Raw genomic sequence first — 26650 nt, 5'->3', positions numbered from 1 at the left:
ACTAATGGCAGATATGAGTGCAACTGGACTGGACAAAAGAGTGACTGAATTGGTGGCTATATTTCTAGAAGATAGATCTCAGAGAATTAGAGTAGGCAAAGCTTTATCTGACCCCATAATAATCAAGAGGGGGTTTCCTCAAGGCAGTATTATTGGACCTTTATATTTAATTAAATATAAAAATGACATGGGTAAAGAAGTGGAATCAGAGATAAGGCTTTTTGCAGATGATATTATTCTGTATAGAGTAATAAATAAGTTTCTAGATTGTGAGCAACTTCACATACTTATGAGGGTATTTAGGGGTTGCAATAAGGATGTAAAGGAGAGGGCATATAAGTCTCTGGTAAGACCCCAACTACAGTATGTTTCCAGTGTATGGAACCCTCAATTTGTTCTGGATGATTTCTGATAAAATAGTAGCATTTAAAAAATGTTGCAAAGTTTGGGTTGGGAAGACTTGAGAGAAAGGAGACGAGTTGCTCGACTAGTGGTATGTCCTGAGCTGTCAGTGGATGGCGTGGAATGACATTCGCAGATAATAAGTTTGAGTGGTGTCTTTAAAAGTAGGAAAGATCACAACATGAAGATAAAGTTGGAATCCAAGAGGACAAATTGGGGCAAATATTCGTTTATAGGAACAGGAGTTAGGGATTGGAATAACTTAGCAAGGGAGATGCTAAATAAATTTCCAATTTCTTTGCAATCATTTAAGGAAAGGCTAGGAAAACAACAGATAGGAATATGCCACCTGGGTGACTTCCCTAAACGCAGACCAGTAGTGATTGACTGATAATGAATGGTAATGGCAAACTTGAGAAGAATTATGTTACCCATCAGGGAAGTTTTGAAAACATCTCCTTTTCTCCTTTTCATCAAGAGACTTGACCAGTACTTCAACATAGCCAGGTTCACGGTCGTCCGTGATCTGAAAGTGAAGGAATAAAAACCTCTGAGTTTATCATATGTTACATTCCATTCTTCATATGATCTTAACACACTGTCAGATTAATTATTATATTTAATTAACAATGTTCATTTAACTATTTAAATAGTGAACGCTGTACAAGTTACAATACGAAAACAGAGAAAACATTCCACTTCACATATTCATCAATATTTAAATTCCATAACATGGTCATAAAAATTTATAATCATTTACAAAATGTTATTTTATGATTATATCTATTATTATTTATTGTCTTTGTTATATGGTAGGGCTCATCAACAAAATATCACACACCAAGAAGGAGCTGCCATTCTTCTGCAAAACTCAGCATGCAGTACGATCTCAAGCAGACAGTCAAATGATCAGCATAATGATGTGATTAGTTGAACAGTCTTGCAACCAGAATCTGTGAAATTGGATTGTGGTAAGCTCATTGACTGCTCAACATGCTTCTGTGATTCAACCAGAGAGATTTCACCCAGTACTTGTGATGGTCGTATCGCCAAATCAGTCATTACACAGGCTGTTCTGACCAGACTGTTAGTGAATATTGTGACCAGCGGATGCGTGAGAGCCAGCACACATGGCAACTGGGTTCAGGACACCCCAGACTGACCAGCAGGAGCTGAATGGATGAATAAATAAATGAATAATGAATGAATAGCACAATGGTTGTTGGATGATGACTTCATGCTGGTATCAAGTTACCTCATGTTTGGAATGAAATGTATATGGTGCGGAGGAGTAAGGATTTTTTGGACCAAGTGGGTTACGGCTGTGTGTCTAATCTTTTGAACTGGAAATGGGCATAAAAACCAGAGTACGTTGTTTGGAAGTGAAGGTTTAAGGGCTGACTTGCTGCGGCAACAAGGGGATATTGATATGGGAAAATGTTCATGAGTAATAGTGTTAGAAACTGTACGATGTCCTGTATGGTGGGGGGAGCTGGTGTGTCAGCTGCTCTGACTGGGGCTGCCAGATCCAGACGATCAGCTGGTGGGGGAGGATGGACTTTATAATGCTGTGAGTAAATAGCATGCATTTGGCCTCCAGTGTGACACTGAAAGGGTGCCCGAGTATGGGGGCAGCGCGGAGTTTGAATGCGGCTGGCAGCAACGACCTCAGTTAGGTTGCCGCACTCGGCACTGGCTTGTGTTATGGTCATTGTATTGTAGGCACCTCTCACAACGAAGAGGTTGTGGTTGAGGTGCTTGAGTGGGCTCCATCTGGTAGTGTTGTTGATAGATCCATATGCCTTCTGCCAAAAGGCACTTTTTGCTTGGTTGATTCTACTCCATACTTTTGCTTTACTCTGTCCATCCCTGGTGATCTTGTTTCCCAGGTAAACAAATGAGTCAAGTTCTTCAAACACTTTGTTACCTATCTAGATTCATATTCTACTGTTTCTTTATCACAAACCATTTTGTCTTGGTTTTGTTTATTTTCCCATAGCCTTATCCATTTTCAACAGCACAGCTTAAGGTCTTCTTTGTCTTCTTTGTTTTTAGCTAGTATATAGCAATATCATGAGCAACAATCTGACCATGTCTATCTCTTTGCCATATATCATTACCCCAGTACTTATTTCCTCTCTGACCTTTCAGGGCCTCTTCTATGTACATATTGAAGATAGTGGGTGATAATGCACATACCTGCTCCACACCTTTATGGATCTCTACCACTTCTTGCTTCCTACCTCTGTTTATAATAGCTGTCTCATTCTTGTATAGATTCCATATTATTCTTCAATCTCTATAATCTATTTCAACTTTTTTCAAAACCTCAAACATTTTCTTCCATTTGACATTGTCAAACACTGTTTCTGTGTTTACAAATCCAATGTATGTTTAGAGATTTCTCTCCATTCTTTTCTCTATAATAAGTTGGAGAACTAATATTGCTTCTCTGGAGCCAGCCTCACAGTGTAGGGGGGTAGCATGCATGCCTCCTACCCAGCGGTCCGGGTTCGATCTGAGGGCTGGTTCGAGGTCCACTCAGCCTATGTGATTACAATTGAGGAGTTACCTGACGGTGAGATGGCGGCCCCAGTCTAGAGAGCCAAGAGTGAAGGCCGTGAGGATTCATCGTGCTGACCACATAACACCTCGTAACCTGCAGGCTTTCGGGCTGAGCAGCGGTCGCTTGGTAGGCCAAGGCCCTTTTGGGGCTGTTGCACCATGGGGTTTTGGTTTTCTTCCTTCTCTGGTTCCTCAGTTCTTATGGAATCCAAACCGACCTTCTGAGAGCACAGGTTCAACATTTTGTTAGATTTGATATAGGACAATATTGGTGATTTTTTTAAAATAACTCAGGGTTCTATAGTTTTCAAATTTTGTCGCATTTACTTTCTTTCTTTTTTTGCTTTACGTCGCACCGATACTCAACACTATTTAACATTCAAAATAAATGCCAAAGAAAATAATATATACTTAATACATAATTAGCTAATCAAAGAGAAACTGAAGTACTGCACTCTCACACAAAATAATTTGGAAGTACATCACAAGATTATTCATAAGTTTGACAAAATCACGTTATCCATAAGATTTACAACTAGATGCTGCACTGTTATATGTTTGATGTTACTCCAAACTTCTCACTGGTTAAGAAACGATTGACGGAGTTCGGTGTGGGCTGATTCAAGAGTGTGATTGTGAACAAATATATGACTGAGATCCACAGTTGATAAAGTTTGAAGTAGGGTAATCCTGGCCAGAGAATGAGATGGAAAAATCTCATGTGTCAGACTATTCACGTGCTTCATTTGTTGATCTGAAACCAGCTCAAAGGTGAATCACAACATTCAAAGCTTGGGAGTCCCCTGGAGGAATGGAGGCCACATCATACTTGTGCAGGAAATAAGGTTTGTTCAAACATGGGGGAAAATAATTTTCATACAAAATCTGAACATTTCTAATAATAACAAATGTTCATTTAAAAATTCACAGAACCATGTATTACGTGTACGGTTTGACATTCAAACCATACAGTTGGCAACGCTGGCTCTGCTGGAATATTATCTACCTAGAGCTTTGTTGTTCTTCAGTTTTCCCAATGCCAGTTTGAATTCTATTTTTAGAATAGACTCACTTATATAGTCTGCGTCTACTTCTACTTCACATTCAGCAGTATTGTTGGGCATTTTCTCTCCACTACACAGTCCTCCTATGTATTCCTTCCATCTTCTAGCAATCTCTTGATCACTGTCAAATATATTTCCATTTTCATCCATAACTGCTTCACATCTGTTTTTCTGACCTCCAAAGAAGATCTTCACCAGTCTGTAAGCAGTATCTGTGTTCACTTCTTTTATTTTCTCTTCTACTTCTGCACATTAGTGTTCAAAATATTTTTCCTTTGCTTTCTTAGCATCTCTGTTGATATGTTTTTAGGCTTTTATAATTCTGTTGATCTTCCTCTTTGAGTTCTTTAGTTTCCTTCTCTCTTCCATCATTTGTAATAAGTCGGCAGTAATTCATTCACCGAGTGAGTTGGTTGGGTAGTTAGGGGAGTGCAGATGTGAGCTTGCATTTGGGAGATAGTGGGTTCGAGCCCCACTGTTGATTTCTATGGTTTTCCACTTTCACATCAGGCAAATGCTGGGACTGTACCTTAATCAAGGCCATGGCCACTTCCTTCCTACTCCTAGCCATTTCCTAACCCATCGTCGCCATAAGACCTGTATGTGTTGGTGCGATTTAAAGCCAATTATTAAAAAAAAGTAATCCATTCTTTCCAGGTTTCTTTCTTTACTTTTCTTAGTACTTTCTCTGTCCTCATTAGGCACCTCGCTCACTCCATGCAGGAGGAGACAATTACGTCTACTGTACTGTTCCACTTCGTCGCTCCGAGCCTCCTGAATTTCTAGTTCTTTCTCGATATCAGCGATGTTATTTTTCAAAACCGAGAGCTCAGCACAGATAAAGTTTCAAAAGTCCGCTTGAAGCACAGTCAAAACATCGCTGTGGTTGGTAGCCCTGCCGGTGGTAGCAGACATGGCTTCCTCCAGGCGGGCTTTGAATTGAGCCATTTGCTTTTCGAAGCCTGTAATTCTTTCCTTCACTTCTTTCAAGGTTATAGTTGCACGCACGATGAGTTTGTATACTAAAGTTTCAAATTACACACACTCGCGATTATGATTTGTTGGTTTACTTGCGATTTAGGCAAGTGAATTGCGAAGCACACTTACACGCGCGTATATTTAACAAAATTAAACAGTATTCACTGTCTTATATGCTCAACAGTCTGATATCTTTAACATGAAAAGAATGAAATAGAGCTTAACACGGGTAACAAGTACCCATTATACATGGCCTTTGGTAAAAGCAAAAGGTTACATTTACAGGCCCAGAAAACAAAATGGTGAGGAGGCTCCTTAAAATTTACATCAAATGCATAAAACCCTATTTGGGCTTATGGCCCAACGTTACATAGGCTAAGCCTATACTATGGAGGTGACTAGGTGGAGAAAAATATTTGAGTTACAAAAATGGAAATGGCGTATGGCTTTTAGTGCCGAGAGTGTCCGAGGACATGTTCGGCTTGCCAGGTACAGGTCTTTTGATTTGACAACTGTAGGTGACCTGCGCGTCGTGATGAGGATGAAATGATGATGAAGACAACACATACACCCAGCCCCTGTGCCAGCGAAATTAACCAACGACGTTTAAAATTCCCGACCCTGCCGGGAATCGAACCCGGGACCCCTGTGACCAAAGGCCAGCATGCTAACCATTTAGCCGTGAAGCTGGATATTTGAGTTACAGAAATTACAAGATAGGAAAGGTTGCCAAAAAAAAAAAAAATTTAAAAATAAAACAAAAACTCAAAATCAAGTTGAGAGGGAAAACGAGAGAGTACCTCACTCTCTATTCCCTGATTTCAGTTAAGTTGTTTTGGCTTGTTTGAAATTTACATTAAAGTTTGAAATTTACATTTAGAAAATAAAGTTACATTACTAAAAGATTTGTCCGACTCGTTGGCTGAACGGTCAGCATACTGGCCTTTGGTTCAGGGGGTCCCGGATTCAATTCCCGGCTGGGTCGGGGATTTTAACCTTAATTGGTTAATTCCAATGACACGGGGGCTGGGTGTATGTGTTGTATTTCATCCTCATCACGACGCGCAGGTCGGGTACGGGAATCAAATAGAAAGACCTGCACCTGGCGAGCCGAACCCGTCCTGGGATCTCCCGGCACTAAAAGCCATACAACATTTCATTTTTTCACTAAAAGATTTGAAGCCTTCCCCTCGAGCTAACTTTGAAAGGCTATCAGATATTAAAATGGATCTGCCATTACCTTGAGCTGGTGGACCTCCCAAAGATGGATAAGGTGGCCCCCGCCTCTGTTATGAACACACTCTAGACTGGAACGATCATTAAGACACCCTGGTCTGAAAATGTGCCAGCTTTTATATCCGAGGGGAAAGTTCCAGAAAACTCTGGGCTAAGGCCCTGACACACCCCCAATTCTCATTGGATAATCAAATACATACCAGAAAGTTTTGATTGGCAGAAAAATAAATGTACAACATTTTTCATTGGCCAACATCTTAAGTTGGTGGGAAAAGATAGAAGTGCTGTAAACTTTAACACACCAAAAACAAAGTATAAACAATTCAGTTTAGGAAACCTTAATATACAAAATTTATCTAGAATTTTTAAATGTATGGGGCAGGTGATGTATCTAGAATTTTTAAATGTATGGGGCAGGTGTACCTCCGGTAATAATAATAATAATAATAATAATAATAATAATAATAATAATAATAATAATAATAATAATAATAATAATAATAATAATAATAATAATAATAATAATAATAATAATAATAATAATAATAATAATAATAATAATAATAATAATAATAATAATAATAATAATGGACGGTGTTAGGTTTTCGAGGCCCTTCCTGTTCTTTTACCGATGTCTTCATTTTTCCAAGTGTCAGACCTCTTCCATTTTTCCCCTCTGATTAATGTTAATACTGGATAGTAGCCCAGTTGAACTTCCTGTTAAAACAGTAATCACCACCACCCACTCCAGATATGAGCTAAGTCCTTGAATGTTCTGATAGTGATGTGTAAATTAACCTAAGCTTATTGCCCCAATTTAAGGTTTGTGCCCTCACTTCCTGTGACCTTGAAAGGCCATTTTCTGTAAATAAGTACATTGTTACGAATAGGACTGAAGAGTAAAAGAATGTTTGTGCATTTTATATTGCATATTTTGGGATTTTTAGTGCATATAATTCTCAACGCTATTAGCCTGGGTGTTACAGAGTTGAAATGAACACAAGTAAAGCATGGGCTGAATAGTCCTTACCTCAAAGTCAGATGAAGGCAATTTAAACTCCAAGTTGATGTCAAACTCATTTGGTTTACCCACTTTCAAGTTCTCATATGAACTACCCGCATACAGGAAACGTTTGAATGTGCAATCAAACAATGGATCATTTTCCTTCATGGCTGGAACGAATCTCTTTAATACCTGAAACAGGAACATTATTTGAGTCATTTGAGTTTAAGTAATGTAAAATGCACTAGAATGTCTACTGTAATCACAGTGATTTGCAAAACACTGTACAAACTCTGAGGATGTATTGTAGAGGAATGAAAAGATTAAATGTTATACCGGTATACAAGTTTTTCTGAAAGCCTCTGTGGCTTGGGCAGCAGCGCACTGATGTCTCACCACTGGGTTCTGTGGTACAAATCCTGGTCATTCCATGTGAGATTTGTGCTCGACAAAGCAGAGGCGGGACAGGTTTTTTCTCTGGATACTCTGGTTTTGTTATTCTTCACGTCAGGAGCAATTCTGCTACCGTATGTGACAGTAGACAGTATAACCTGTGACTGAGAGTCAGGCAGCTAATGTCAAACCTGGCAAACTAAGGATGAACCAACGACTATGGGTGGAGGAGTTCTCCTTAGGAGGTTGAGTGAAACCTTTGTGGAGGAAATGCCACATAAATTCACTAAAAAGCTGCTGCCTTTTAGATGTAGCAGGGGACTGCTAAAGGCTAAGGGAGATTGCCCTGACAGAAAAGATCCTCTTTTGTGTTAGGCCCAGCAAGTCAACAGGAGAGTAATTGGTGTCTGCTTTTAAAACTAAAAAGAGCAATGCAATTTAGGTCCCGAATATGACAACATCCTCACATACTTCTGATAGGTATGATGGCTGGCAGCCTGATGATAATTAGCGAAGATATGCTAAGAGGAAAATCTACATGAGAAAGAATGAAACAGAAATTGGAACATTGAATATATAACCCTGACAGGAAAATGTGAAGAACTAGTGGAGCTCATGGAAAGGAGAATGTTTGATATTCTAGGATTGAGTGAGACAAAATGGAAGGGAAAGGTGTAAAATCATTGAGGTATGGTTAAAAGATCTATTGGCATGGACATGAAAAGGAACCCCGTACTGGCATAGCATTTGTCATCAGTAAGAACATTGACATAGTGTCAGATGTAGAACATGTCAATGATAAACAATTAAGCTAAGATGGAAAATAGGGAAGGAGGTCCTAACCATAATCCCAAGTATATGCCCCTCAATCTGGGTGTACTCAAGAGGAGAAAGACACATTCCTGTATGAAATGGAAGAGCATATTGAAGAGAATAATATAATCATGACAGAAGATTTGAATGTCCAAGTTGATGTTGATAGAACGAGGTATGAAACTGTGATTGGTCTAATTGTCTTTGGAAACAGGAACCAAGAAGGTGAAGATCTGCTGGACTTGTGTTTAAGAAATAACCTCATAATTAAGAACACCTTTTTCCAGAAAAGACCCAGCCATAAACTAACAAGATACAGCTGGGATGGACAGCAGACATCTTTAATCGATTATATTATCTCTAATAAGGAAGCCGGTTTGTTTGTTACCGATGTGAAAGTATTTCCAGGAGAAAGCTTGGACAGTGGCCACAGATTACTGATAGCAACCTTTAGAAACATCCCAGTGGAAAATGTGAAGATCAGGCGAAAACTCAAAATAAGGATGTGGAAATTGGATGAACCTGAAAAAAAAGGAAGAATACCAAAGAAGGATCCGTGACCAACTCCTGACAGATGAGATAGAAACAAGAGAAAAGGAATGGACCCGATTCAAGAAATTACTTGTGAGCTCAGCTGATGATATTGTAGGAAAAACAAGTTGTATACCAAAAGAAAAGGAAACTTGGAGGAACAATTCTGTTCAGCAAGCCATAAACTATAGGAATACAGCAAGATGAGAAAGAGATAAATAGAACCTAAAAGGCACAGATAAGGATTACATAAAACTGAGTACAGAGACCTAAAACTCAGAGCAAAGAGTCATTAAATCTGAGAAAGAGAAAAGCTGGCTTGAATTTACTGACAAATTAGTAGAAGACAGTAAAGGAAATAAGAAACTTCTATACAGAATTGTGCAAAACAAAACAACTATTCATGTAACAATTCAAGCATTGGAAAGAGATGATGGAATTATAACGTGGAGAGAGGAGGACATTCGGGAAAAGATGAGAAGGTAGTTTTCTTCCTTGTATGATGGAACAGACCCAGCAGAAATCTGTCAAGAAGATTTGGAATTGGATACTGGGAACAAGGCTGGAAAAAGTGAATCCCCATTGACATAGTTTGAGATTGAAAATGCTCTGAACAGTATGAGCAAAGGCACGTCACCTGACCTTGATGAGGTGAGCTCAGACATGATTATAGCTGCTGGAACTCATGGAGGAAATGCCACATAAATTCACTAAAAGGCTACTGTGGCAGGGGACTGCTAAAGGCTAAGGGAGATTGCCGTGACAGAAAAGATTCTCTTTTGTGTTAGGCCCAGCAAGTCAACAGGAGAGTAATTGGTGTCCACTTTTAAAACTAAAAAGAGCCTCGGATGCAATGCAATTCAAGTCCCAAATATGACAACATCCTCACATACTTCTGCTAGATATGATGGCTGGCAGACCGATGAATGCTGTGTGGAATGAAGAAATAATCCCAACTGACTGGACTAAGGGTTGTATAGTCCCCTTCTTCGAGAAAGGAAATAGACAGATATGCGGCAATTATAGAGGAATCACACTCCTGTCTCATGGACTAAAGGCGACACTCCAGAGATAAAAAGATATTTTGACCTAATGCATGGATTTTCATGAAACTTTGTGGGAATGTAACTACATAAAAGTAGAGATATCACAAACATTTCTTTCATATACAATTAATAATTTTTCCAATATAAATTTTTAAACATTTTGTTTTGAAAGTTTCAATTTTATTTTTTTCATGAAATTTAATTAACATGTTAATATAAATGTGTACTTAGGTAGATAATACTTCTTTCAAAAGCACTACATACCAATTTTTCTATACATAATTTATATGGGGAGATATATCGTACTAAAGTGTGTGTAATATTTACGTTCTAAAATTTTGGACTTACATTATCCCTACTACTTGAAATTTTTTTTTTTGCTAGTTGTTTTACGTTACACCGACACAGATAGGTCTTACGGCGACGATGGGACAGGAAAGGGCTAGGAGTGGGAAGGAAGTGGCCATGGCCTTAATTAAGGTACAGCCCCAGCATTTGCCTGGTGTAAAAATGGGAAACCACGGAAATCCATTTACAGGGCTGCCGACAGTGGGGTTCAAACCTACTATCTCCCGAATACTGGATACTGGCCGCATTTAAGTGACTGCAGCTATCGAGCTCGGTTGAAAAATTTCTGCAATCAGAAATTCCATATGCATATTTCTTAATATAGCTGTGATATATATACCATACAAATTTTGTTACATTTGGCAGAATATTATGGGAGAAAAATGGGATTTAAATGTAAAATTAAAATTGGCAGGAAAATTAAAGCAAAGTTCTAATGACATTTTCTTCCTGATCCATTACCTAAAAGTCACCGGAACTGTATGTTTTCCCTTCCTTCTTTATATCCTATGATGACAGCTTCTGCATGAATATTAACAACTCTGGAAACTTGTCTACTCTCCAAAGAATGGCAGTCACTTTGTTTCACCCTCTGTTTACTCAGGAGTCCCTTCACTTTGCACATTGAGCTCCTGTCTGGAGTTTTGGCAACTTCATTATTATATTGTCCTTGGTTAACCAATTAAATTGCTTCTGACACAGCCATTACAATTTTCTTCCTAGAAACAAAAATTTCTTTTGAGCATTTTGACCAGATAACACTGTGGAGATTTTCATTCGCATTTTGTGTCTTTGCAGCACTGCACCTTGCTAAAATGGACTCTGATGCCAGTCTCCTGTACACAGGCACAATAATTTTCAACAATACATCCATATTCAGTGGAGTGTGAATTAATGACTTGTGCAAAGCAAAGCATTATTACAGTGATAAATTGCTTGAATTCAGCAGAATAACTTTATGACAAGAAAAAAGAAACTCATTCCTTTCAATTTCAGTCATAATAAAAAAAAAAAACTTCACCAAAATGACCAAAATATTGATTTTTATCTCCAGAGTGTTGCCTTAAGTTGATGGAGAAAGTGATAGAGAAAAGATTATGAAAGATCATTGAATCACAGCTTGAGAAAGAACAATACAGGTTTTGAAGTAACAGATCAACAACAGATCTCATATTTGCTGTTAGGATGGTAATGGAAAAACATTGGGAAAAGGGAAAAAATATCATCTTTGTCTTTCTGGACCTAGCAAAAGCCTATGACAGCATACTGAGGTATAAACTTTGGTATTGCTTGAGAAGGTGAAACGTTCCAGTATCTCTCATCAGTAAAGTAAAAATGTTGTACAAACACTATCACAGCTGTGTAAGGATAGGAAATGGCTATTCCAACTGGTTTGTAACAAGTAAAGGAGTGCAACAAGGCAGCACTTTGTCACCTCTACTACGGTATTTATCACAATGATGAATGTGATAATGAAAAGAGTGAAACAGCACAGCAAGAACAGTGCATTTGAGGCATTTGCAGATGATGTGGTGATTTGGAGAAGTAATGAGGAAGAAGTTCAAGAAAAGAATGCTTGGAATTGTTTTTTTAAGGAATTTGGACTTAAAATCAACCTTAAGAAAACAGTTGTTATGACAGTAAACAGACAAAATTCAGGAGCAAATATCACAGTAGACGGACAGAAATTGCAAGAAGTTAACCACTTCCAATACTTCAGCAATGTCCTGACTGAAGATAACGGATCAAATGCTGAAATCACAAACAGAGTTCAACAAGGAGCTGTCCTTTACTATCAGGTTAGAAGCCTTCTCTGGGACAGCCAGATTCCAATACTAGCCAAACGTACACTTTATCAAGCTTACTTCTTGCCTTGAAACTTGTATCATCATAGGCAGAGATAAAAGTAGACTCCAAGCTGCCACAACGAAATTCCTCCGGACAATGCTAAAAAATCAACAGAAGAGATAAGGTCTGCAATGAAAGGATTCACCAAGAGATTCAAATAAGAGAATCATTATGTGATACCATAATCAGATGAAGATTGAAATGGTATGGCCATGTAATGAGAATGGTTTATTGCTCAGTAGGTAAGGAATGGTTGGAGAAAACCTTGGATGGCAAAAGACCTAGAAGCAGATCTCAAAGGTGATGGATCGAACAAGTCAAACAGGATCTAGAACATAGAGGAGTGGATTGGAACCAAGTACAGTAAAAAGAATGGTACCTGAATCGACTGAAGTGGTGAGCGCTCATACACCACACCTGGGAAACTTGAGACGGTTAACTGATGATGATGATGATGATGATGATGATGATGATGATGATGATGATGACTCCAGTTTTCTCTGTCATCTTTCATTCAAGCAACACTCTCCAATAACATTTCATTTCATCTGTCAATGATTAATCATTGCCCCAGAAGAGTGCGACAGGCTTCGGCAGCCAGCACAACTCCTAACCTGACCACTAGATGGGGGCTTCATTCATTTCATTCCTGACCTGGTTGAATAACTGGAAACAGGCTGTGGATTTTCATACAAGTTTTTCTGAAATTGCCTTACTTCAGAGTAATGCAATACAAACAAAGTATAATTCTCTCAGAGTTTATTTTTTTAATTTTTTTTAGAATTGGCTTTACGTAGATATGTCTTATGGCGACAATGGGATAGGAAAGGCCTAGGAGTGGAAAGGAAGCAGCTGTGGCCTTAATGAAGGTACAGTCCCAGCATTTGCCTAATGTAAAAATGAGAAACCACAGAAAATCATCTTCAGGGATGCCAGCAGGGGGGCTCGAACCCACTATCTCCCGAATGCAAGCTCATAGCTGCACCCCCCTAACCACACAGCCAACTTGCCCGGTAGTTTATTAATTTAACACATTCGTGGCATCATGACTCCACTTTTACTTAGTGCCGCTGACATATGCATTACACTCCACAACAAATATTAAAGCCCATATTCCCGCGAATACCTGTGTAAACAAACGGAACTCTTAATCTGTGCACTTTTTTTTTTTTTTCTTTTGCTAGTGGTTTAATGTCTCACTAACACACTGAAAGTTTTTGGTGATGGAAGAATGGGAAAAGTAACAGCTATGGCATTAATTAAGGTACAGCATATGCCTGCTGTGAAAGTGAAAAAATACGGGAAATGATTTTCAGGGCTGCCAATGGTGGGATTTGAACCCATTATCTCCCAAATGCAAGCTCACAGCTATGCGACCCTATTTGCACGGCCAACTCACTCGGTTGTGCACTGTTAAGCTGCTGTTAAACATATGCTCAGTCTGGCCATCAGAGTAATTGTTAGTTATTATCTCTGTAACCAGTACAATTCAACATACTTTTCCATGATATCAACAGAGAATAGCGAGGTTGCAGGGCCTTCTCAGTGGAAGATACACAATGTCATAGGCTCCCAGTATCTACCACACACTCTATCTATCTATCTATCTATCTATTTATCTATCTATCTATCTATCTATCTATAAATGTTTTCATTCCCCACCCTGAAGGGGTGGGGCGGGCCACCTAGAGGGTAATGCCCTCTCTCTAACCAAGAGATGCAGGCGGGTTGGGGAGGTTTGATGGATCAGGGAGGTGGGTAGGAGGATGTGTAAAACAGAGAAGATGGTAGGGGGTTGGGCCTCTTTACTAAGCTTTATTGAATGTGCATTTCCAAAAGTTACAGAAAGGAATTTATGAACATAAACAATACTTACATTATTAGATAATTTTAAAGAGTATCGCACGATAACATAAGAAGGGGTTTTTTTAATTTCTTTTTTCTTTTCTTTTTTGTTTCTTTTTCTTTTTTCTTTTTTTTTTCCATCCTGCACGAAATGATATACAAAAATATTGTGCTATAAATACATCTAAGAATAAGGACGTCTGCAATGCAAGAATTGGGTGGTTCTAATATCATGTCATTCTGAAGTGATTCTGAATCTTGTGAATTACAATGCGTCATTAAGATATGATGCTATTGTCCATTTCTGGATGCTGAGAGGAGGTTGAGGGGGTTTATACGAGAGTTTCTAAGGGTGTGAAGTTAAAATGAGTATTTAAGCCTGAATGGGTACTGATAAAATGGAGATTGAGGGTCTGATTAGCTGCAGCCTGAAGGTGTGTGAGAACCAGGTGTCTATTGTATGGATGTACCAAGGAGATTGTAACAAATCTGACAAGATCTTCAATTGTAGGGTGGGGAAAAAGTGAACGGGTGGGCGTGGTTGGTGGGTCAATAGTGCGAATCGGGACTATGAATTCTAGGTGATTTGAGGGAGGTGTCGGATGTCCTCGACAGCGGCGAGAATAGACTGGATGGTTGCCCCTGCAAGTGTTACAGCGGGCGGGGTGTGGGGTGTTGGGGCACTTGGTGGTGACATGATACTGAGTGCAATGACCGCAAATTGGATGATTTGTTTGCACTGGACCATTGTGTGATTGTTATAGAGGAGGGATCTTTCACATCTGATTGACTGTGGAGGTGGAGCTTGAGAAGGTTCCACTTTGTGATGGTGGCGATGTATCAATACACCACTGGCAAGTAGTTTGTCCACGTTGGCTGGTGTTGGCAGAAGAATCCGCACCAGGAATGTTGGACCCTCCACATTCCGGATGCGAAAGGCCTTCCGAGCAGGCACTCCCTCCGCACTGAGCTTGGCGAGAATCATCTCTTCTGAAAGTTGAAGGATCCACACCACGGATGACACAACTTAGTAGATTATAATGTGGTGGTGGATTGGGTGGTGGTGAGAGGGGTTGAAGAGGGATAGCTGATCCGAACGGAGTTGATCCGATTGTGGTGGCGAGTTGGTTTGCTGCTATTTCTCCATTGATTTGAATCATGATTCATTTTGAAGTCTTCCTGATATCAGCGATGTCCTCTCGGCACATGTTGTAGTGAAGAAGCGTGCAGAAGATGGCTTGAGGTGTCCGAAATTCTGGAAAAGGGTTAAGGAGAAGAAATGCATGAGTGCCGGAAGGGGTTTGCTGGAGAAATCGGAGACGGTTGATGGGTCGTCTAGTGCCAGAAGTGGAGGAATATTCGAGTTGAGAGGAGGTGGGATAGTGGTGGTAGTAGATGGGGATATATGCTGTATGGTGCTGTCCATTGGAAGAGATGTTGCAGCTGCTGTAGGTGTCTGCGGCGCAGGTGCCGAGTCCACTGCCAGGCAATGCGGAGCACGCGCTCCCTCGGGGGCCGGTTGATGCGTCATCCTCTGGTACTGAGTTCGTGGGTTGTCCGGATGCATAGCTGGATTTGCTGGTAGAAAGTGTGCGTCGTAATTCGGAGCTGAGTAGCTGGACATGAGAGCCGTGTGGAAGGCTATGGTGGCGGTGTCTACGGCGAATTGTCTGAAGCTGGAGATGGAAGTGGTAGTGGTGCAGGTGGCAGCTGTGGTAGTAGCAGGAGAATATGGCTTGTAGGGGTACATGATTGTGATTTACTTCAGACCCCGGAGCGATGTAAATAAGAAATAATTGGTAGACAGGAATCAAGGCTAAGCTGCTGACGATTCTCCTATTGTGCACTGTTACCGATGGGCACGTCCATAGGTGAGACCTCACTGGTTTGTGTTCATCCACCTGGCCAGTCCACAATTTTTAAGAAACAATAAACCTCTGTGGCTGCTTTCAGTGTTGCAATCAGTCAGATGGTGAAGGATTGATCTCTCAGCCAGTAAATGTGTGGAAGGAGAATAGGCATAGATCGCAAGAAGCAGTGCAGTGTTACAAAAAAGGGTGGCACAGAGACAGCATGTTGTACTGCAGGAACTGACCAGGATAGCCAGGCTAGTGCCTTGAGCAATGCTTCATGCAGAAATGACAGAAATAATTGACACCCAAACAATACCACATCTGCCTGTGTTTGTAGCTACTATGTTTACTAGGTATATTGTACAGCAAATTTTCACACAGCAATAATGATTCTACTGCACAGCATTTTGTGAGAAATGTTCAGAAATTGATTTGTGTGTTGCATATAAGTTACCGAATATCTATAATCAAACAATATATTATTTCCCTCATTTCACTTAATTACAATTAATGAAATACATTTTTTCAGGTTCTGTCTTCTTCTTCTTCATTCCCCATTTCCAGTCTTTGGGTTGAGTTGCAAATCAAGGACCTCCACATTTTTCTCTCTCTCCACCACTCCATTCTTTCTTCCAATATTTCTTCTACATTTACTCCTCTCTTCTTCATACTCTCCTTCACCATGTCCATCTGCCTCTTTCCAGGTCTTCCCAGTTGTCTTCCTCCTAATATTTTCTTCCTAAATACTTGCTTCGGAACTCTATGCTCTTCCATCCTCATCATGTGTCCATACCATTTCAGTTTACTTGTCTCTATGTTGTCTTGCAGTTTAGGGAATCCAATTCTCTCTCTGATTTCTATGTTTATGATTTTATTCCTTCACGTCTTCCCAATTATTCCTCCAAGGAATGTCATCTCGCCTGCTTGGATTCTGCTTTCATGATGGTTCTTTGTTGACCACATGCCCACAGCATATGTCAAATGTGGTGCGTAATACAGTGAGTACAGAATTTTCTTGCATTTCTCTGGGACATCCTGGTTCCACACTATACCTCTCAGACATTGGCTTGTTGGATTCTCATTCCAATTACTTCATTTATTTTCCTATCTTCTGCCAGTATACACCCCAAATATTTGAATATTTCCACAACTTCTAATGGTCTTCCACTTACTTCAATATTCCCTCTTCCTTCTTTATTCCTTCTCGTCATCACTACTGTCTTACTCTTCTCCAGAATTATTTTCATTCCATATTCCTCTATCTCCTGATTCCATAGAGTAACTTGTTCTTGTACTTCCATTTCATCTCCTCCCCACATTACTATGTTGTCTACAAAGACGCTTCCCATTCTTTGTTGTAAACTCTTGTGGATATCATCCATGAGTATGATGAAGAGTAGAGGGGATAATACACTTCCTTGTCGAAGTCCTGTTTCTATGGTGAACCAATTTGTTTCTCCTATCTTAGTCTTCACACTACTTACACACACTTACATGGCTTTGATCATTTGTACTTCTGCTCTGCCCTCCTTCTTTCTTATCAGTGCATCCCAGACCAGTTGCCAAATACACAGTCATATACCTCCTCAATATCTATAAACGCCATCATTAAATTCTTCCTCAACTCCCATCTTTTCTCCATCAAAGATCTTTGCTGTGAAATACTCCTATAGTTGCCATATTCTTTCTCATCATCTTTCTTGAATACTGGGATTATCAGTCCCTTCCTCCAATTTTCTGGTACTTCTTTTATCTTCCATAGTCATCTATGGGGCTTGGATGTTTAGGAAAAGTCATACTTATTCTTTGTCTCTATTTTCTTGCCTGGTTAGATTTTGGTGCAAATCAGATGATTATGGTCACAACTAAGTAATCATTATTTGTCATACAAATGCATTTTGCTATTTTTTTTGTCATAAGGTCATATTTTGAGTTCTTTTCATAGAAACATCATATTTCAATGATATTTTGGCAGTTTGACAACAGCTGTAGCTGTGCAAAATCATCTGCAACTTACCAAATGTGAACAAGTGTTCTCAAAACATGAATCTTGTCATACACTTCAATTCCCGCCCTGGAAAAGAATGAAGAATATGTGTGAGTTTGCACTATAGGCTCTGCCGCCCTACTGTAATGTATCGAAAGACATCTACTTAATTTGTTTCATGGAACTCAATTTAAACTTTAACACATTTGAATAATGAAATGAAAAATTAAATCTGGCCTTAAATGTTCCAAAATATTTTTAAAAATAGATTAATTTCTAGTTTTCACGTATTTCAAACCGTCATTGCAGGGTGCAAACATGTTCTGACTTTCATGTGATCTTATAATCTTAGCAGACTTAGTACTTTATAGGTATGTATTCACAAATGTTTGGTAAGTGAATCAAGGACAATTGACTGTGAATAACTGCTAACCATGTGTATTCAGAAAATCAATATGAAAGTAAGAATAAATGCAAATGTGTATCAAAGGAATTGTTGTTTCGATTTATAATTTATTTTAAAATGGCCATATTTGGAGTAATCATTTTCGGATTATATTTTGTAATTTTTGCCTCATATTTCATCACTTTTGAAGTCACATTTCATCACATTTGAGGTCATATTTGCTTGCTTATTTGGGCTATTTTGAGGTCTTAAACATCCAAGCCCTAGTAATCCAATGTAACCCTACTGGTCCTGCTGCCTTTATCATCTTTGTAGCCACCTCATCCACACCTGATGCTTTAACACTTTTCATCTTTACAGCTCCTATTTCCAACATTGTTATATCTTCATTTTGGTTTTCTTCTACCACTTATTCTTCATGTTCCTCCTCTTTCTCCAGTTCTTTGAATTTGATATTAAGAAATTTAACAAAGTACTCCTCCCATCGCTGGAGTATATCCTCTCTTTGTGTCAAAATATGTCCTGTATCGGTCCTTACAAATTTTGTATCTTTTCTCCTGTTTACTTTGCTTTTAACCAATCCATACAACACTTTCTTACTTCCTTTAACATCCTCTCACAAGGTTTCTGTAATTTTCCCCAGTACTTTTGTTTCTCTTCCTGTACAATCTTCGGATGTGTTTTCTTTGCTTCTTGATACTTTTGCCTGCTCTCCCTATTTCTGCTTCTTATTCAGCTCCTCCATGCTTTCTTGTTTTTCTTTCACTGCATCCCTTACTTTGTTATTTCGCCAGGTTGTCTCCTTTTCCTTCTGTTTCTGTGATACTCTACCACATGTATCTTCTGCACATTTCACCATTCCTTGTTTCAACAAGGCCCATTCTTCTTCAACACTGCCAACCTCTCCTTTAAGATTTTTTTTTTCAATTCTTCTTGGAACTTTTCTTGTGCTTCCCTTTCCTTAAATTTTCATATCTCTATTTTTCTTTCTCTTGTCTCTTTTATTTTCACTGTTTTACCAAATCTTAATTTAGCTATTACAATTTTATGGGCTCCTTCAAAATCTTCTCTTGGTACAGCTGTCACATCTTCCAATTGTCTGTGTTTCTCTCTCTCAACTAAAATCAGATCAGTCATTGTTTTTTTTCTCCTTTGTCCCCATCCATATATAGTTTTTTTGGCTGTTCTTCTTTCTGAACCATGTTCTGCCTACAATTAATCCATTACTCTCACAAATCTAGAGTAGAACGCAGCCCGGAAGGCGGTTTGAAGAGGGTTGTGCAGTAACATTCGCGCGCTTTGTAGTATGACGTGCTTTCCGCTGAGCCAATAGAATCATTTCAGTAAGAGGTGCCTGTTTGTGCGGGTCACAAGTGAATGTTTCGAGTAGTATTTGTAAATATTATAATCAACGAATTTAGGGAACTATTTGCGTGTGTACGATAGATCTAGGAAGAGCAAAAAGACAAGTATTCCGTCGACAGGCGAGGGAAATAGTATTTAAAGTGTATTTGTATTTTGTAAGCATGCAGCAGCAGGCGTTCATAGGCAGAGAAGGTGAGGAACGCCATGTTGCCACGCTTCAAAAGAAGACAGCACTCGCGTGTGGTATCGGCCTGCAAACAATACAGAGGATAAAACTAGCTTCGGAAATAAAAATAATGTGGTGTTCAGGTCGCCAGACAAGAACCCTTAGAGGAAGAAGCCAGTGACGGTCCTCGATGATTTCAGTAAAAATGTTCTGCGTACAACAATATTTGATATGTATTAAAACGGCGAATATCCCAAGGCATTAAAACTGGACTGTCCATTTACCTTCCTTAACATCTCGAAAATTTTCCTCAACACTTTCGCGGGTTTTGATGTTAAAAATTAATTTGGACTTTTAGGAAACGTTTAAGCCCACGAAAAATATAGGTCATCGCTTTGAAATTCAAGATATAACTGGAAGAAAAAATGTTTACACATTCATGCTGTTATGCTCTCTGCACTTCGCCTTCATTTCTCTCAACTTCCATTTAACTTCTTTAATATCTCGAAAATTTCCCTCAACACTTTCTCGAGGTTTGATGTTAAAAAATAATTTGGACTTTCACGAAACTTTTAAGCCCACAAAAAATATAGGTCGTCGCTTTGGAATTCAAGATATAACTGGATGAAAAAATGTTTACAGATTCATGCTGTTATGCTCTCTGCCCTTCGCCTTTCACTTCTCTCACCTTACATTTACCTTCCTTAATATCTCGAAAATTTTCCTCAACACTTTCGTGGGGTTTGATGTTAAAAATTAATTTGGACTTTTAGGAAACATTTTAGCCCACGAAAAATATAGGCCATTGCTTTGGAATTCAAAATATAATTGGATGAAAAAATGTTTACACATACATGCTGTTATGAGTAGGCAAATTGGCATCACCACACCTCATACTTCTGTCTCTCTCTGCGCAACGAAACCGCCTTCCGGGCTGCGTTCTACTCTAGTAGTAGCTCTCCTTCTGCATTTTTATTTCCTTAATTGAAAGGGCTAGGTATTTCTTCTTTACCTTGCCTGTCTATTCCTATGGGTGCATTCATATCTCCCATTATCACCACTTCTTTATCTTTGATGCACCTCTTCAGTCTCCAAGAACTTCTCTAGACTCTCTTGGACATTACCTGTCTGAGGTGCTTATACTTGACTAGAATCTTGCACTCCACCCTCCAAGCCAAGTCTGATCTTGAAGATTCTGTCATTTACCTAGTACACCTTCTCTATGTACTCTACCAGGCCTCCCCTCACAATGAAACCTACTCCATTATTGCAGTTTGCACATCCACTCCAGAACAACTGAAACCTCTTCCTCATTCTCTTCTGTCCTTTTCCTTTCCACTTGGTTTCACTCAATCCTGACAATCGAATGTCCTTCTTTTCCATGTATTCTATTTGTTCCTCTATCTCGCCATTTCAAGACATTTATGGTTGCAATATTTGTCGCTGGTTGCCCACTTTTCACAGTTTGCAGGACGAGAACGCCAGGAACTGCACAATTTTTGAAGGATGCTCTAATAGTTTTAGAGGCCTCAACTCACTCTAAATAATTTTAGAGGCTATTAGTACTGTGGGCTTGCCATGCCATAAGATATTTTGAACCTACTCCCAGGATTTTTTCCCCTGTGGGTGAGGGCGGTAGAATATCACCCACGATATCCCCTGCCTGTCGTAAAAGGTGACTAATAGGAGCCTGAACTTTGGAGCATGGGTTGGTGACCACGGGGCTCTCAGCTGAGTCCTGGCTTTGCTTCCACTTACTTGTGCCAGGTTCCTCACTTTCATCTATCCTATCCGACCTCCCTTGGTCAACTCTTGTTCATTTCAGACCCCAATGGTATTACGTATGGAGGCCTAGGGAGTCTTTAATTTTCATGCCATTTGTGGCCCTTGTCTTCCTTTGGCTGATACCTTCATTTTTCGAAGTGTCAGACCCCTTCCATTTTTTCTCTCTGATTAGTGTATTATAGAGGATGGTTGCCTAGTTGTACTTCCTCTTAAAACAACATCACCACCACCACCACCCAGGATTTTTCAGGCTGCCCCTAACATATGGAAGACAGGCGCCTTTTGCAGCAGCCCCTATGATTAAGTTAGATGGACTCTTGTGCAGCCCTCTTAAAGAGCCTCATCCGCTTGAAGGCATTGGTTTCTTTAGATTGTACTCATATTTATCCCTAAGTCCAGGGCTGCTTCTTCCACCATCTCCACCGTACCGAAGGCCAACTTCTCCGCCGTAGATGCCGTTAGATCTTCACTTGTAACCCTGAGCTGGGACCCTTACCAGATGCTGCACACCGGGTCAGTGTGCTCTGGGACTCACACAGGCAGGGGCGTCATTCTCTGGGTAGCGATGCCTTTGAAGTGGGTTCCTACTTGATTTCAGGTTCTGTATTGACTATAATAATCAAAAGAAGTATCTATATATCCACCTATTCAATACTTATATAATTTAGTAGTCTCTCTAGATTAGTTTACATAATTGTTGGTACTTGTTTAGGCTCTTTTGAGCCATCATCAGCCATTAAAATTTCATAATTGACCAAAATATAATATGGAATGAAGAATTCATACATCACCCATGTTATAAATATTAAAACTATTGTGATCTACTTAAGGGTAATGCCTTAAACAATTAAAATATATGAATGAGTGAAGAATGAATACAATTAAAATTATGTTGTATAAAATGGTGTTGCCAAATAATTAATTCCCCATGAATATTTCAAGCATTTGTGAAGTCAAGGGACTTTAACAAGAATTTTAATAGTTATGGAAATGGAAACTATGAGATTCTTCTGCAGGATATATAAAGATCGCCACTGCTGGTGAGCAGAGCCAGTCTTGGTAGAGTGAGTTGTGTGAACGCATAAAGTTATGGAAGAATCACTAGTCTGTGACAAGTCAGTTGAGTGAGGAGTAGTGCATCAGATAACTTTGTGAAGTTGATGAGTGCGGCTTGTTAGTTGTGAAGTGAACTGTTCTTCACTGGGAGAGGCCGTGTGGAGTGCAGTGCAATTGTTTAAAGTACTAGAGATGGCGTGGAATGACATTAGTAGATGAATAAGTTTGAGTGGCGTCTTTAAAAGTATGAAGGTAAAGTTGGAATATAAGAGTACACATTGGGGCAAATATTCATTTATAGGAAGTTAGGGATTGGAATAACTTACCAAGGGAGATGTTCAATAAATTTCCAATGTCATTGAAATACAGTAATTTAAGAAAAGGCTAGGAAAGCAACAGATAGGGAATCTGCCACCTGGGTGACTGCCCTAAATGCAGATCAGTATTTATTTATTGATTGATTGATTGATTGATTGATTGATTGATTGATTGATTGATTGATTAATTGATTGAAGTGGCATTCTGCAGGACATAAGTGAAATAATAGAAAAAACAGTTTAAGACAATACCTCAGATTAAGTCCAGTGTTCAAGACTTGAAGCAAGAGATGGATGAATTGGAAAGATAGTTCAAAGTCATACCTCATATTGCAGAGTCTGGTGTTCAGGACTTGAAACAAGAGTTGAGTGATACACAAAGAAGTGAGACAAGAGTTGAATGATATAGAGAAACCAGACTGAGGCCTACCAGTGGTGATGCGGTACCAGAATCGCCAAAGTGAAACCCTCCACTCTTTGACGGGAATGCATTATGGACAGCATTCTGAACGCAATTGAAGAGCATAGCCAAACATAGGCTGATGAGTGAACGCTGGAGGAAAGGGCCATACAACTCATTGCCGGGCTGTATGGATGAGCAACTGAAGTTCTATACAGTGTCCTGTTAGGTTTCATGTATGAGGAGGTAGTGGGGGCACTAAATGTATGCTAAGTTGATCACCCACTGACAATGGCCCACCGCATCTAACTGAATCAAAGCAGGTTCACCATGGACGTAGAATAGCCAGCCCACAAGCTGTTAGGTGGCTTATTGCTGGAACTCATACAGTGGGAGGTTGCCTATATTTATTTTTTATTATTTTTTTTGCTAGTGGCTTTACGTCACACCGAGACAGATAGGTATTATGGCGACGATGCCTATATCTTCACCAAAGGGCTTTGTGAAATTAATATCCGCCAATACCTATCTGCCACCTGGGCGACTGTCCTAAATGCAGATCAGTATTAATTGATTAATTGAATTGATAATCTGAGGGGAGCATTGCTTCAAGGAAGCCCTAATCATTGCCTTGAGGATGGAATCGACAAGGACAACAACAATTTTGAAGACACTGGAGATGGTACGAGTATAAATAGAACCCAGAGGTCTGCTCGTTACTTCTAGAGCAACAATTGCTACTGCAAAGACGTAAGGCTCCATAGGAATCTTTTGCTGGCAATGCGGTGAATGCAGTCATCTCCAGCAGTACAATGTTGGAGTGCCCTTCGAGAAGATGGCCGTCAACACTGCAGGACCATTTCCAGAGTTAGACGCCAGGAATTGCAACCTCTTCCTAGCTATGGACTATTTCATTAAGTGGCCTGAGATTTACGCTATCCTCAATCAGGAAGCATTAAAAGTGACCAGTGCTCTGGTGAAGAACTTCTGTCACTATGATATTCCGAGGGAGTTGTCCAACAACCAGGACAGGAACTTTGTCACCATTGTTGAAGGAAGTTCTGCAGTGTCTCAGTGTATACAAAACCCATACAACAGCTCTCCACCCATAACCAAATGGCATGGTAAAGCTGTTCGTGAAGACCGTCAGGGAGCATCTGCAGTAGCTGATGTCGGTGTACCAGAGGGACTGAGATGAGAAGATGCCCTTCTTCCTCATGGCCTACCTGGAAGTAGACTTGTGAGATGAAAGGCATGACACCCGCCATCAATGTCTTTGAGGGAGAACTACGTGTGCCATGTGACTTGATGTTTGGGAAAGCCCCGGAGTAAGAAGAACCGGTGAAAGACATCACGCGGGCTGGTGAAGCTGCTGAATAACATCCACGAGTATGCCAGTTTGCCCAATGACACCTGCAGGTAGCTAGCGACTGGATAAAGGCATGTTACGGCCTACAGCGAACTCGGGAGGATTTCAGGAGGGTGACCTAGTGTGGCTATATGGACCCGTACGGGCTAATAAGAAGTCACCAAAGCTCAAGTCATTGTGAGAACATCCCTTTGTTGTTATCAGGATTAATGACGATTCACAGGATTCAGTGTTATCTCAGAAGGAAAATGACAGTCATCCACCTAGAATGGCTGGCACAGCTATAAGGAGGGAGCATTGTGACAACAACGGGCAAGTGTATTAGGGTGGCTGGCAAACTGAAACTACAATCCTAGTGACAAGCAATAATGCCAGTTCAGCGGCAATGATGTGCGTGGGGCCAGTAAGAAGCAAAACAATATTGCCGATGAAATATTGAGGCTCGTGATAAGAAAGCTTCTTTAGGAGAAACTGGAAAGAGATTAACAATGGAGAAAGCACCCAGAATAATCCAGAAATGGAAACTACGAAAATCTTCCGCCGGCCTATATAATGATAGTCATTGATGTTGAGCGGAGTTAGTTGTGAGTGAATGCATGCAGTTACAAGGGTCGCTAGTCTGTGAGTGTGTCAGACAGCTATGCCGAGTTCATTGCGGCTTGATAGTTGTGATGTGAGCTGCTGTTCGATGAGCCAACGGGCTGTGTTTGAGTAAAAGAACTGTTGAGTGAAAACTCAAACGCCAATGAACTTGTAAATACAGTAGTTTAATAAATGCAGTAGACAGTAAAGCACACTACCTCTCTGAGTAGTGATCCTGATAATATCCCACTGTATGTATTGGACAGTTATTGCACTGATGTGTTTTACAGTGGATAAAGAGGCACTCTTTGTGACAGTTTTCCCAGTCAAGAGCATTCTTTGCACAAGAATTTAACCATACCCACATTCTGAACTGTTACTATAAACACCAAACCATGCAGTACTGCCACTTCTTAGCTGTTCTGACAGTTATTTTCAATGTCACTAGTTCTGCCTATCTGTCTGTTTCAGTTAAACAACCTAGATAATCAATACAGCAGAAGTCTGCTTTAGCGCGAATAGCATATAGCAAGAAACCCATTGCAATGACAGTTTTTTTCCTACCCTTGAAAATTCCTGTGTTAAACTGTGAATTATCCTTCCATTACAGTGAGAACCCTGTCACTGATGCATCCTTTATTATGAGTGATGAAGTGTGTTATGTTTTCCATTTATTGTTTATGCACTCTACTAATTATGCTGAATGCGATCGATCGTGATCATGATCTGACTTTTTTCTTGTCTACGTGCACTAGCGTGCTGTCTCAGCGTTCAGAGGCAATTACATAAAATCATATAGATATGATATAGGCTTTTGGGCTTATGCTGTGTCAAGAAAATAAGGTGAAATTCACCTTATAAGTACGGGATGTGAAAGCATCAATGGCTACATAAAATCAATTTCATGGTCCGTATTGCACTTTATTGGTTAAAAGGCAACTTATTGGTAAAAAGTGGTACATGTTTTGTATATTATTAACATCTTCAGCCACATAACACTGTTTAGATGAAAAAATCATATATTGACAAAGTATCAATGCTTTAAGGACTCTCTCTCTCTCTCTCTCTCTCTCTCTCTTCAAAGGCGATGTCGCGATGTCGGAGTACATTACTAATACCTGTCGACTGGTGTACGGTAAACAAAATTTGAGATGAAAGACAAGAATACCGGTATGCTTTCAAAATAAATGTCTAAATAACGTGGGCAAAAACAGTTGTTAACTTATTAGAAATAAAAGCTGACGTAAATGATTGCTTAATTTTAATGCTGTAATTAAGTAAGAATTTGATAC

The 26650-nt window shown here is 39.7% G+C and overlaps 1 protein-coding gene across 3 annotated transcripts in view; it reads right to left on the bottom strand.

Annotated features, from left to right (window-relative positions):
* Positions 1-26650, bottom strand: part of LOC136878704 (cyclic GMP-AMP synthase-like receptor) — a 134392-nt gene that overhangs the window by 72057 nt on the left and 35685 nt on the right. For all 3 annotated transcript variants that reach the window (XM_068228906.1, XM_068228907.1, XM_067152133.2), the window contains exons 3-4: positions 7276-7440; positions 834-928 (exon numbers count right to left, since the gene is read on the bottom strand). In XM_068228906.1, the coding sequence (XP_068085007.1) occupies positions 834-928; positions 7276-7440 (260 nt within the window). The remainder of the gene's footprint in view (positions 1-833; positions 929-7275; positions 7441-26650) is intronic.

The sequence above is a fragment of the Anabrus simplex genome, chromosome 8, assembly GCF_040414725.1.
Source record: "Anabrus simplex isolate iqAnaSimp1 chromosome 8, ASM4041472v1, whole genome shotgun sequence".
In the NCBI taxonomy this organism is placed as follows: Eukaryota; Metazoa; Arthropoda; class Insecta; order Orthoptera; family Tettigoniidae; genus Anabrus; species Anabrus simplex.
Note: the sequence above shows the minus strand (reverse complement) of the source record. Positions and strands in the feature narration are given on the sequence as shown.